Genomic DNA, 14,909 nt, shown 5'->3' with positions numbered 1-14,909 from the left:
CAGTTTTTTCTCATAATACGGCAAGGAAATCACAGATTCGTCCAAAATGCCTTTCAATTTTGTTAAAAATCCAAACGGTAGCTGTCGCTTGTGCGAGGGTATTGATACCAGCGAAAACACAATGGCAGAATGCTTTGAATGCGACCGTTGGTTCCATTTGCAGTGCGTTAGACTGACTCGCAGTCCAACACCAGCCGACTGCTGGTTATGCCCCAAGTGCCAAAAGATTAAATACGAGTTGAAACGTATGGAATCTGCGATGGAGGCATATGCAAAAAAGGATGGGGAAAGAACAAAGGAAAGCATGGACGAGTCCAGTTTGGACACCACTATGAAAGAAATGGTTATCAACCAAGGAAAAATGGTAGATAACCAAAAGCAACAGATGGAAGAATTTTTCAACGCTTTCAAATCCATGATGGATGAAAGAAAAGGTCCATCGCACATGGAAACCTTCTTACGAAGGCAATCCTTGATGCAATTGCCAAAGTTTGGAGGTGATCCAAAAGAATGGACAAACTTCAAACAAACGTTTGACAAAACAAACGAAGAAGGCAAATTTACGGATTTAGAAAATCTAAACCGTTTAAGACAAGCTTTGAACGGAGACGCCTTAAGGCATGTTGTGAACGCAACGATCAATCGTTCTGATTCACGTTTTTTGAACACATTTTCAAATCTATTAAACGGTAAAGTAGGTCACTACGCGATACGTATAAAACAAAGACAAACCAGAACGCGTTCAGACCCTTAAGCGTTAAACGAGAATCGAAACATAAAACGGTCACAGCGCGACGCGCGAAAACATAAACAATCAGCACGCGTTCTGATCTTAAGCGTTAGGTCGTACGTTCAGGCGATCATGTTCGGGCACCGGATATCGCAAATTGAGAATCAAAAGAAATACTGATAATGCATTATGGGTGCTGTTGACATGAATGCGAAATCGCATCTTAAAACATCCAGTAAATTGGGTCATGGCGCGCTACGCATAAGCGTAAACAAGCTCGGAAGTGTGTTGGGATAAACGTATGAATTTCGGACCTTAAGCGTAAATTGATCATGCTCATCATAACAATCAATATAAAACACAGAGGAAGCATTACGAATGCTATGGGATCAAACTCAAATGCTATCGTATGGAAATGATTTCATCTCGTTTTAATCCCTTCATCTCACTTTTACCTTTAAGACTCAGAATCCATAAGTTAGTATATAAGGCGGAAGAAATTACGAATAAAGCACTTACAATCTTACAACGAACGAGAACAGTCGCGTCCGCGTTTCATTTCCGCGAACTTAAGTAAAAATCGCGTCTTCGCGTAAATTCCACTCCAGTGGATTATATGGTGGCTCCAGAGAGGAGTTATAGCAAAGAAGTGCTCATAACTCCAGTGTCGAACTTATTCGACTAAAGTTTGAATTTAAAGTGATAAAAGTTCAAAGTTAAATCGCTTAAAAATTAGTGAAATTAAACCGTGGTTTAAGCGTTTTGTTCAAGTTTAAAGGTTGTTACGTCAACCTCCGAATATTTTAATTCTCCGATTTCGACCTTCGATCGTTTCAAAAATCGTCGTTGCTTATATTCTGTGTCAACAAATATAGCTTAAACCATTATAGGAACATTAGTGCTTTACGTTGTGTTGTGAAAGTTTCTAAAAACTATTGTGAAAGACATTGCTCCGACACACGCGGGAAACCCAGAGAAGTACCGTGCAACATCATCACAGCGAAGCCATCCCAGTTCCAGTTCGGTTCTAGCTCCTGCCGATTTACAAGAGGAAAGTGTCAACTTATTCAGGTAAGCCAATTTTCTTATCATACGGCAAGGAAATCGCAGATTCGTCCAAAATGCCTTTCAACTTTGTTAAAAACCGCAATGGTAGCTGCCGCCTATGTGAAGGTATTGATACCTCCGAAGAAACAATGGCGGAATGCTTCGAATGCGACCGATGGTTCCATTTGCAATGCGTTAGACTGACTCGCAGTCCAACACCAGCCGACTGCTGGTTATGCCCCAAGTGCCAAAAGATTAAATACGAGTTGAAACGTATGGAATCTGCGATGGAGGCATATGCAAAAAAGGATGGGGAAAGAACAAAGGAAAGCATGGACGAATCCAGTTTGGACACCACTATGAAAGAAATGGTTATCAACCAAGGAAAAATGGTAGATAACCAAAAGCAACAGATGGAAGAATTTTTCAACGCTTTCAAATCCATGATGGATGAAAGAAAAGGTCCATCGCACATGGAAACCTTCTTACGAAGACAATCCTTGATGCAATTGCCAAAGTTTGGAGGTGATCCAAAAGAATGGACAAACTTCAAACAAACGTTTGACAAAACAAACGAAGAAGGCAAATTTACGGATTTAGAAAATCTAAACCGTTTAAGACAAGCTTTGAACGGAGACGCCTTAAGGCACGTTCAACAGCTTATGATGGAATCTAAAAACGTAGGCGAAATTATTAAAAGGTTAGAAGAAAAATTTGGAGGAACAGATCTAATTTATTTAGAACTGTTGAATGGATTACAACGACTAAAAAAAGATTCAAAGAATATAGTCGTTGATCTAATAAATGCATTAGAAAATTTAGTGCATACAATTACACTCATGGAAGAACCATCCTATCTCAGTGATCATAGATTGGTGCTTGATTTAACGTCAAAGCTTCCCTATAACATACAACTCGATAGAGCCAAGTATGTAACTAAGGAAAAAGTCAGCTTAAGGGATCAAACATTAGACGAACTATGCGAATGGCTTAAACCTTATGCGAAAACCGCAACTGTTATGAGTACGTTACAATCGTTTACTCAAAAGGGACACGTTAACGTCCATGAGTCAAAGAGCGAATCAAAGCCGAAAAAACTAGGATCCGATCAACCGGAAACCAGCAAACAAAAGGCAAAATGCTTAATATGCAATAAGCCACACGAAACTATCAAATGTTACGCCTTAGTGAATAAAAATGTCACAGAGCGTCAACAGATAGTTAAAAACAAACGTCTTTGTGCAGGATGTTTAAAATCAAACAATCATGCCATAGACGCTTGTAGAAGCGCACAAAAGTGTGGTATTAATGGATGTACATCAAAACATCACAAAATGCTTCATCCTTCGGGAACAACTCCAGCAGTTGAACAAGAAGCCGTTAATAACCATCACGAAGTACAAGTGCCGTCTTCGACGCATTATCAAGTGTTACCAGTAACATTGATGAACAAAGATAAATCCGTTAAAACATACGCCTTTTTAGATCCGGGTTCATCTCTAACCCTATTAGATGCAAAAATCGCCAGGAAACTCTCTTTAACGGGAGAAAATATTCCACTTCAACTGGTTTGGGCTCAAGGTACGAAGGCCGACCATGAAGGAAGTCAAAGCGTAAATTTGAGAATTAGAGGTGCATCAAAAAAGACTTTTATCCTAAAAGACGTTAGGACAATCAAAAATTTAATGTTGCCAATACAAACATTAAACTATAACGAATTGTGTCTTAAGTACTCTTATTTGAAAAATTTACCGATTAATGAATTTGAGAATGTACAACCGACAATCGTAATCGGTATAAAACATAATCAATTGTTAATGGGGCTAAAGCATCGATATGGTAAACAAGGAGAGCCCATTGCTATGAAAACCAAATTAGGTTGGCTCGTTTACGGAAGAAATTCGGATAATGAAAATACGAATTTTTCAATGGTTATCCAAGAACAGGTAGATATCCAAAAGATGATGTCTAACTATTTTTCAGTTGAAGATTTTGGTGTAAAACCAATAAAACAACTTCCGGAATCGGAACAAGAAAAAAGGGCAAAACAAATCCTAGCAAGCACTTTGAAATGCAAAGATGGACGTTATGAAGTCGGTTTGTTATGGAAAAAGGATAATCATCAATTTCCCGCTAGCCTTGACTATGCAATGTCAAGACTCATAAGCTTGGAGAAGAAATTGCAAAGAGATCCAGAACTAAAGGACTGGGCATTGACAACTTTCGCAAGCTATGTAGAAAAGGGTTATGCTAGAAAACTAGAACCTTGGGAAACTGAAATAAAGCCGTCGAACACGTTTTATTTACCACACTTTATAGTAATAAATAAAAATAAAATCCCGCCCAAACCAAGATTAGTGTTTGACGCAGCAGCGAAAATAAAAGGACATTCGCTAAATTCGGCCTTATTATCAGGGCCAGATAGCACAACCTCGTTATTCGGAATTCTTTTAAGATTCCGTGAAGGTAAATATGCTATTTGTGGTGACATAAAGGAAATGTTCCACCAGGTAAAGATCCGCAAAGAGGATCAAAACACCCAAAGATTTCTTTGGCGAGACTGCGAAAATCGTAGTCCAGACACTTATGTCATGCAGGTAATGACCTTTGGCGCTACCTGGTCACCAGTCTGCGCACAGGCTGCAAAAAATTCCAATGCCGAACGGTTAAAGGATAAATATCCGCTAGCATTAACACCAATCGTACATCAACATTATGTCGACGATTATAATGACAGCTTTAATTCAATAAACAAGGCAATAGAAACAGTGGAACAGGTTATAAAGGCTCACGATGAAGGGGGCTTCTTTATTACCAAATTCTGTTCAAATAATAAAGAGTTGCTCGATACTATATCAAGTGATAGGGTCGACGAAGATAACATAAAGGTGCAAGAAAGCAAAAATGAGGAATCAAAAATACTTGGCATTTATTGGAATACTAAAAAGGATAACATCGGATTTCATTCGAAATTAGATAAACTACCAGCCGATGTGTCTCTAAAGTTAAGGCCTCCCACCAAGCGAGAGGTACTATCATTTGTCATGAGCCTTTTTGATCCGTTAGGATTAATATCCAACGTTACGATACAAGGAAAAATTCTTATGCAGGAAGTGCATAAAGAAACGAATGAATGGGACGTACCAATTTCAGATAATTTATTTGTAATATGGAACACTTGGTTGAAATACATCGAGCAGACCAAACATATTCGTATTCCTAGATGGATCATGAAATCGCCCACATCGGAAATAGAGCTACACACCTTTGTAGACGCTTCCGATAAGGCGTTTGCGGCCGTTATCTACGCCAGAAGCGTGGACAATGGTAAACCGCACGTTCAGATTCTCGCAGCCAAGGCTCGAGTGGCACCAATAAAGATGTTATCAATTCCTCGTTTAGAACTACAAGCTGCATTATTAGGGGTTAGGCTGCTGGACACGGTAAAAGGTGAAATGAGAATCAAAGCATCCGAAACAACATTTTGGAGCGATTCTAAAACGGTGTTGGCATGGATAAAATCCTCTCATCGTAAATACAAACCGTTTGTTGCCCATCGTATCGGAGAAATTCTCGATACAACAACAATGAATCAATGGAGATGGGTACCATCAGAATTGAATCCAGCAGATGAAGCTACAAAGGTTATAACAAAACCTTCAATATGGCTAACAGGGCCAAGGTTCTTGGCACTCGATCGAAAAGAGTGGCCTAAAGACGTAACCGTCGAAACGGTAGAAAACGAAAATCCTGAGTTTGTAGGTGCGATATTTGAAAAACCGAAAACGCCCTGCAATCAGGATCGTGGCCGAGCAGGTATAAAAGGAAAAAAGAATAAAATCAAACCCTGCAATTGGTATAGAAACACATTAATAGCAAACACTACAAAAGTGTCGGCTTTCAAACGAGGGCCGGAGGCGGTACAAATAAAAGAGATGCCGTTACAAGCTAAATTCATTAAATTAAATACCATTACCATGGCCATACTAATACTTTTGTTTCTTTCAGCACAAGCAATTGGGGAATCAGCAAGGGGTTTAATAGCGTATGACTGCGCTAACAACGATATAAATATCACCAGCTACTCCCTTATGGACGTAGCATCTTGCGTTCCGCCATCCAAAAACGTTTCGACTGAAGAAATACGTATCCAAGTATTACAAAGAAGCCCAAAAACTATTGTTCACGTTCATCAATGTAAAGTAATCATTAAACGGTCAATTAAACATTGTGGCACCTTTTCACACATATCAGATTATGAACGAAGCTATGAATATATCGTTAAGGAATTTACACCACAGGAGTGTAAACTAGCTCAAACGTTAGGAGAAATTGCTTTATCAATCAATACGAAGGTTAGGGAATTGCGTCGCAATCACACCACAAGGGGGGAAGCACTCATCGTTGGCAGCATCCAGGGAACAGCTTGCAGCGGAGGAACGTATCGGACATCGAGCTACACGTGGGAAAACGCGTTGGTATACTACGAGTACGAAATCGGGTTATACGACTACGTGGCTACGGCAGACCTCGAGAACGATCAAATCACGCTGCGTAGTGGTCTTGTTTGCGCGCATACAACGGGTTGGTGTCTAGATCCAGATTACGGCTACCTCACCTGGGAAGTGGACCTGCGGCGGCAATGCGAGCGAAACGACTTCGAAATCGTCTATGAAGGTATTGTAAACAAAACCATCGATAATGCAAAGGTAAATGCAGCGAACACAGTCTACACCTTAATCTCGAAAGAGCATATGTTTTCGATAAGAGCTCGAGACGCTACACAGATATGCGGCTTCAATAGCTACGTCACCGACCATCCTAAGATGTTCGTCCTCGAGCTAAGTGGTTATCAATCGCCATTCCAACGAAAAGCGGTCGACGGAAGAAACCTCGACTTATTCACGTACTTCAATTCAAAAATCACTCTGGTAGAAAACTATCTCGGCCAAAAGTTAAACGACGTATACTTCACAGTAATGACCGAGATGTGCAAAATCGATAAGGCACTTCTGGAAACCAAGCTGACTCTGGCTCGACTAAATCCTAGTGAATTCGTCACAAACCTGGTGAAACGTCCCGGATATACGGCCGTCGTAGCAGCAGAAGTATTATACATCCTTGAATGTAAGCCAGTCTACGTTACATACGAAAGCAAAGAAGACTGCTATCAGGAGATTCCGGTAAAATACAATAACCGGTCAATGTTCATAGCTCCAGTAACCAGAATGTTACAACTAAGAGGCACGCAAATGGATTGCACTCCGCTCTTGCCTGCGAAATTTACCATCGGTGGAAGATGGTATACGACCGACCAACGTTTGCGTGAAACAACAGCACCACAGCAACTAACAACCGATATCGTAACGAGCTGGACATACACACCATTGCCGAATCTAATGGAGAGCGGTGTCTACGACGCCGAAAGCCTACAAAAAATGAAAAATATGGTGTATGAACAAGGAGATAAAAGAATAGCGACATCAGTACTACATAAGATGATCAACGGTGAACATCCGAATCTGCAAGGATTTACCTTCGATGGACTCGTGTCAGAAAAGGTAATTCACAACGCTTTCAAAAAATACTGGTCTAAACTAGTCTCTTGGTCAACTTGGCTCGGAAACATTACGTCAACAGCTATCGGTATCTATGTATGTGGAAGAACTATTAAGTTCATAATAGATACAATAATACATGGCAGAATTCTATTCGAAATCTACGGAGTAGGATGGCAATTGTTAGCATCCTTTTGGGACTCCTTGACCAATCTGCTATCTCATCGCGGCCATAGACAGCAAGCAGCCAACAAAGCAAGCACGCGAGACTACGTCAACACTCCGCTAGAAGAACAACGAAATGAAGAACCGCACACAATTGAGGTAATTCCGTGCCACGGAAAACCGAGGTTTCTGCTTCCATCGCTTAAAACCGTCGCGCCTCCAGCAAATAACGAGATGACGACTCCTACAGCTTCACATCCTCAACCGCAGTGCTCTTCGCGTAACAACAATTGCGAACGTCAATGATTGCACGCATTTTATTAGGTAAATAACGAAAAGTTAGATTACACCTTTCATTCTCATTTTCTTCATAGCTAAGACGTTGCGTATTTTGGTAAAACTTATAGTTTTACGAGGGCCGGAATGTTGTGAACGCAACGATCAATCGTTCTGATTCACGTTTTTTGAACACATTTTCAAATCTATTAAACGGTAAAGTAGGTCACTACGCGATACGTATAAAACAAAGACAAACCAGAACGCGTTCAGACCCTTAAGCGTTAAACGAGAATCGAAACATAAAACGGTCACAGCGCGACGCGCGAAAACATAAACAATCAGCACGCGTTCTGATCTTAAGCGTTAGGTCGTACGTTCAGGCGATCATGTTCGGGCACCGGATATCGCAAATTGAGAATCAAAAGAAATACTGATAATGCATTATGGGTGCTGTTGACATGAATGCGAAATCGCATCTTAAAACATCCAGTAAATTGGGTCATGGCGCGCTACGCATAAGCGTAAACAAGCTCGGAAGTGTGTTGGGATAAACGTATGAATTTCGGACCTTAAGCGTAAATTGATCATGCTCATCATAACAATCAATATAAAACACAGAGGAAGCATTACGAATGCTATGGGATCAAACTCAAATGCTATCGTATGGAAATGATTTCATCTCGTTTTAATCCCTTCATCTCACTTTTACCTTTAAGACTCAGAATCCATAAGTTAGTATATAAGGCGGAAGAAATTACGAATAAAGCACTTACAATCTTACAACGAACGAGAACAGTCGCGTCCGCGTTTCATTTCCGCGAACTTAAGTAAAAATCGCGTCTTCGCGTAAATTCCACTCCAGTGGATTATAAGGCACGTTCAACAGCTTATGATGGAATCTAAAAACGTAGGCGAAATTATTAAAAGGTTAGAAGAAAAATTTGGAGGAACAGATCTAATTTATTTAGAACTGTTGAATGGATTACAACGACTAAAAAAAGATTCAAAGAATATAGTCGTTGATTTGATAAATGCATTAGAAAATTTAGTGCATACAATTACACTCATGGAAGAACCATCTTATCTCAGTGATCATAGATTGGTGCTTGATTTAACGTCAAAGCTTCCCTATAACATACAACTCGATAGAGCCAAGTATGTAACAAAGGAAAAAGTCAGCCTAAGGGATCAAACATTAGACGAACTATGCGAATGGCTTAAACCTTATGCGAAAACCGCAACTGTTATGAGTACGTTACAATCGTTTACTCAAAAGGGACACGTTAACGTCCATGAGTCAAAGGGCGAATCAAAGCCGAAAAAACTAGGATCCGATCAACCGGAAACCAGCAAACAAAAGGCAAAATGCTTAATATGCAATAAGCCACACGAAACTATCAAATGTTACGCCTTAGTGAATAAAAATGTCACAGAGCGTCAACAGATAGTTAAAAACAAACGTCTTTGTGCAGGATGTTTAAAATCAAACAATCATGCCATAGACGCTTGTAGAAGCGCACAAAAGTGTGGTATTAATGGATGTACATCAAAACATCACAAAATGCTTCATCCTTCGGGAACAACTCCAGCAGTTGAACAAGAAGCCGTTAATAACCATCACGAGGTACAAGTGCCGTCTTCGACACATTATCAAGTGTTACCAGTAACACTGATGAACAAAGATAAATCCGTTAAAACATACGCCTTTTTAGATCCGGGTTCATCTCTAACCCTATTAGATGCAAAAATCGCCAGGAAACTCTCTTTAACGGGAGAAAATATTCCACTTCAACTGGTTTGGGCTCAAGGTACGAAGGCCGACCATGAAGGAAGTCAAAGCGTAAATTTGAGAATTAGAGGTGCATCAAAAAAGACTTTTATCCTAAAAGACGTTAGGACAATCAAAAATTTAATGTTGCCAATACAAACATTAAACTATAACGAATTGTGTCTTAAGTACTCTTATTTGAAAAATTTACCGATTAATGAGTTTGAGAATGTACAGCCGACAATCGTAATCGGTATAAAACATAATCAATTGTTAATGGGGCTAAAGCATCGATATGGTAAACAAGGAGAGCCCATTGCTATGAAAACCAAATTAGGTTGGCTCGTTTACGGAAGAAATTCGGATAATGAAAATACGACTTTTTCAATGGTTATCCAAGAACAGGAAGATATCCAAAAGATGATGTCTAACTATTTTTCAGTCGAAGACTTTGGTGTAAAACCAATAAAACAACTTCCGGAATCGGAAGAAGAAAAAAGGGCAAAACAAATCCTAGCAAGCACTTTGAAATTCAAAGATGGACGTTATGAAGTTGGTTTGTTATGGAAAAAGGATAATCATCAATTTCCCGCTAGCCTTGACTATGCAATGTCAAGACTCATAAGCTTGGAGAAGAAATTGCAACAAGATCCAGAACTAAAGGACTGGGCATTGACAACTTTCGCAAGCTATGTAGAAAAGGGTTATGCTAGAAAACTAGAACCTTGGGAAACTGAAATAAAGCCGTCGAACACGTTTTATTTACCACACTTTATAGTAATAAATATAAATAAAATCCCGCCCAAACCAAGATTAGTGTTTGACGCAGCAGCGAAAATAAAAGGACATTCGCTAAATTCGGCCTTATTATCAGGGCCAGATGGCACAACCTCATTGTTCGGAATTCTTCTAAGATTCCGTGAAGGTAAATATGCCATTTGTGGTGACATAAAAGAAATGTTTCACCAGGTAAAGATCCGCAAAGAGGATCAAAACACCCAAAGATTTCTTTGGCGAGACTGCGAAAATCGTAGTCCAGACACTTATGTCATGCAGGTAATGACCTTTGGCGCTACCTGCTCACCAGCCTGCGCACAGGCTGCAAAAAATTCCAATGCCGAACGGCTAAAGGATAAATATCCGCTAGCATTAACACCAATCGTACATCAACATTATGTCGACGATTATAATGACAGCTTTAATTCAATAAACAAGGCAATAGAAACAGTGGAACAGGTTATAAAAGCTCACGATGAAGGGGGCTTCTTTATTACCAAATTCTGTTCAAATAATAAGGAGTTGCTCAATACTATATCAAGTGATAGGATCGACGAAGATAACATAAAGGTGCAAGAAAGCAAAAATGAGGAATCAAAAATACTTGGCATTTATTGGAATACTAAAAAGGATAACATCGGATTTCATTCGAAATTAGATAAACTACCAGCCGATGTGTCTCTCAAGTTAAGGCCTCCCACCAAACGGGAAGTACTATCATTTGTCATGAGCTTTTTTGATCCGTTAGGATTAATATCCAACGTTACGATACAAGGAAAAATTCTTATGCAGGAAGTGCATAAAGAGACGAATGAATGGGACGTACCAATTTCAGATAATTTATTTGTAATATGGAACACTTGGTTGAAATACATCGAGCAGACCAAACATATTCGTATTCCTAGATGGATCATGAAATCGCCCACATCGGAAATAGAGCTACACACCTTTGTAGACGCTTCCGATAAGGCGTTTGCGGCCGTTATCTACGCCAGAAGCGTGGACAATGGTAAACCGCACGTTCAGATTCTCGCAGCCAAGGCTCGAGTGGCACCAATAAAGATGTTATCAATTCCTCGTTTAGAACTACAAGCTGCATTATTAGGGGTTAGGCTGCTGGACACGGTAAAAGGTGAAATGAGAATCAAAGCATCCGAAACAACATTTTGGAGCGATTCTAAAACGGTGTTGGCATGGATAAAATCCTCTCATCGTAAATACAAACCGTTTGTTGCCCATCGTATCGGAGAAATTCTCGATACAACAACAATGAATCAATGGAGATGGGTACCATCAGAATTGAATCCAGCAGATGAAGCTACAAAGGTTATAACAAAACCTTCAATATGGCTAACAGGGCCAAGGTTCTTGGCACTCGATCGAAAAGAGTGGCCTAAAGACGTAACCGTCGAAACGGTAGAAAACGAAAATCCTGAGTTTGTAGGTGCGATATTTGAAAAACCGAAAACGCCCTGCAATCAGGATCGTGGCCGAGCAGGTATAAAAGGAAAAAAGAATAAAATCAAACCCTGCAATTGGTATAGAAACACATTAATAGCAAACACTACAAAAGTGTCGGCTTTCAAACGAGGGCCGGAGGCGGTACAAATAAAAGAGATGCCGTTACAAGCTAAATTCATTAAATTAAATACCATTACCATGGCCATACTAATACTTTTGTTTCTTTCAGCACAAGCAATTGGGGAATCAGCAAGGGGTTTAATAGCGTATGACTGCGCTAACAACGATATAAATATCACCAGCTACTCCCTTATGGACGTAGCATCTTGCGTTCCGCCATCCAAAAACGTTTCGACTGAAGAAATACGTATCCAAGTATTACAAAGAAGCCCAAAAACTATTGTTCACGTTCATCAATGTAAAGTAATCATTAAACGGTCAATTAAACATTGTGGCACCTTTTCACACATATCAGATTATGAACGAAGCTATGAATATATCGTTAAGGAATTTACACCACAGGAGTGTAAACTAGCTCAAACGTTAGGAGAAATTGCTTTATCAATCAATACGAAGGTTAGGGAATTGCGTCGCAATCACACCACAAGGGGGGAAGCACTCATCGTTGGCAGCATCCAGGGAACAGCTTGCAGCGGAGGAACGTATCGGACATCGAGCTACACGTGGGAAAACGCGTTGGTATACTACGAGTACGAAATCGGGTTATACGACTACGTGGCTACGGCAGACCTCGAGAACGATCAAATCACGCTGCGTAGTGGTCTTGTTTGCGCGCATACAACGGGTTGGTGTCTAGATCCAGATTACGGCTACCTCACCTGGGAAGTGGACCTGCGGCGGCAATGCGAGCGAAACGACTTCGAAATCGTCTATGAAGGTATTGTAAACAAAACCATCGATAATGCAAAGGTAAATGCAGCGAACACAGTCTACACCTTAATCTCGAAAGAGCATATGTTTTCGATAAGAGCTCGAGACGCTACACAGATATGCGGCTTCAATAGCTACGTCACCGACCATCCTAAGATGTTCGTCCTCGAGCTAAGTGGTTATCAATCGCCATTCCAACGAAAAGCGGTCGACGGAAGAAACCTCGACTTATTCACGTACTTCAATTCAAAAATCACTCTGGTAGAAAACTATCTCGGCCAAAAGTTAAACGACGTATACTTCACAGTAATGACCGAGATGTGCAAAATCGATAAGGCACTTCTGGAAACCAAGCTGACTCTGGCTCGACTAAATCCTAGTGAATTCGTCACAAACCTGGTGAAACGTCCCGGATATACGGCCGTCGTAGCAGCAGAAGTATTATACATCCTTGAATGTAAGCCAGTCTACGTTACATACGAAAGCAAAGAAGACTGCTATCAGGAGATTCCGGTAAAATACAATAACCGGTCAATGTTCATAGCTCCAGTAACCAGAATGTTACAACTAAGAGGCACGCAAATGGATTGCACTCCGCTCTTGCCTGCGAAATTTACCATCGGTGGAAGATGGTATACGACCGACCAACGTTTGCGTGAAACAACAGCACCACAGCAACTAACAACCGATATCGTAACGAGCTGGACATACACACCATTGCCGAATCTAATGGAGAGCGGTGTCTACGACGCCGAAAGCCTACAAAAAATGAAAAATATGGTGTATGAACAAGGAGATAAAAGAATAGCGACATCAGTACTACATAAGATGATCAACGGTGAACATCCGAATCTGCAAGGATTTACCTTCGATGGACTCGTGTCAGAAAAGGTAATTCACAACGCTTTCAAAAAATACTGGTCTAAACTAGTCTCTTGGTCAACTTGGCTCGGAAACATTACGTCAACAGCTATCGGTATCTATGTATGTGGAAGAACTATTAAGTTCATAATAGATACAATAATACATGGCAGAATTCTATTCGAAATCTACGGAGTAGGATGGCAATTGTTAGCATCCTTTTGGGACTCCTTGACCAATCTGCTATCTCATCGCGGCCATAGACAGCAAGCAGCCAACAAAGCAAGCACGCGAGACTACGTCAACACTCCGCTAGAAGAACAACGAAATGAAGAACCGCACACAATTGAGGTAATTCCGTGCCACGGAAAACCGAGGTTTCTGCTTCCATCGCTTAAAACCGTCGCGCCTCCAGCAAATAACGAGATGACGACTCCTACAGCTTCACATCCTCAACCGCAGTGCTCTTCGCGTAACAACAATTGCGAACGTCAATGATTGCACGCATTTTATTAGGTAAATAACGAAAAGTTAGATTACACCTTTCATTCTCATTTTCTTCATAGCTAAGACGTTGCGTATTTTGGTAAAACTTATAGTTTTACGAGGGCCGGAATGTTGTGAACGCAACGATCAATCGTTCTGATTCACGTTTTTTGAACACATTTTCAAATCTATTAAACGGTAAAGTAGGTCACTACGCGATACGTATAAAACAAAGACAAACCAGAACGCGTTCAGACCCTTAAGCGTTAAACGAGAATCGAAACATAAAACGGTCACAGCGCGACGCGCGAAAACATAAACAATCAGCACGCGTTCTGATCTTAAGCGTTAGGTCGTACGTTCAGGCGATCATGTTCGGGCACCGGATATCGCAAATTGAGAATCAAAAGAAATACTGATAATGCATTATGGGTGCTGTTGACATGAATGCGAAATCGCATCTTAAAACATCCAGTAAATTGGGTCATGGCGCGCTACGCATAAGCGTAAACAAGCTCGGAAGTGTGTTGGGATAAACGTATGAATTTCGGACCTTAAGCGTAAATTGATCATGCTCATCATAACAATCAATATAAAACACAGAGGAAGCATTACGAATGCTATGGGATCAAACTCAAATGCTATCGTATGGAAATGATTTCATCTCGTTTTAATCCCTTCATCTCACTTTTACCTTTAAGACTCAGAATCCATAAGTTAGTATATAAGGCGGAAGAAATTACGAATAAAGCACTTACAATCTTACAACGAACGAGAACAGTCGCGTCCGCGTTTCATTTCCGCGAACTTAAGTAAAAATCGCGTCTTCGCGTAAATTCCACTCCAGTGGATTATAAGGCACGTTCAACAGCTTATGATGGAATCT

The 14,909-nt window shown here is 40.4% G+C and overlaps 1 protein-coding gene across 1 annotated transcript; it reads left to right on the top strand.

Annotated features, from left to right (window-relative positions):
* The first annotated feature begins 627 nt into the window (after window positions 1-627).
* Window positions 628-14,739, top strand: LOC125769418 (uncharacterized). The gene is made up of 4 exons (XM_049438138.1): window positions 628-4,243; window positions 10,473-11,822; window positions 12,261-13,567; window positions 14,725-14,739. Exons 1-4 carry the CDS (start codon window positions 1,852-1,854, stop codon window positions 14,737-14,739), a joined length of 5,064 nt encoding a protein of 1,687 aa, XP_049294095.1. The 5' UTR covers window positions 628-1,851.
* Window positions 14,740-14,909: the final 170 nt, after the last annotated feature.

The sequence above is a fragment of the Anopheles funestus genome, chromosome 3RL, assembly GCF_943734845.2.
Source record: "Anopheles funestus chromosome 3RL, idAnoFuneDA-416_04, whole genome shotgun sequence".
In the NCBI taxonomy this organism is placed as follows: Eukaryota; Metazoa; Arthropoda; class Insecta; order Diptera; family Culicidae; genus Anopheles; species Anopheles funestus.
Note: the sequence above shows the minus strand (reverse complement) of the source record. Positions and strands in the feature narration are given on the sequence as shown.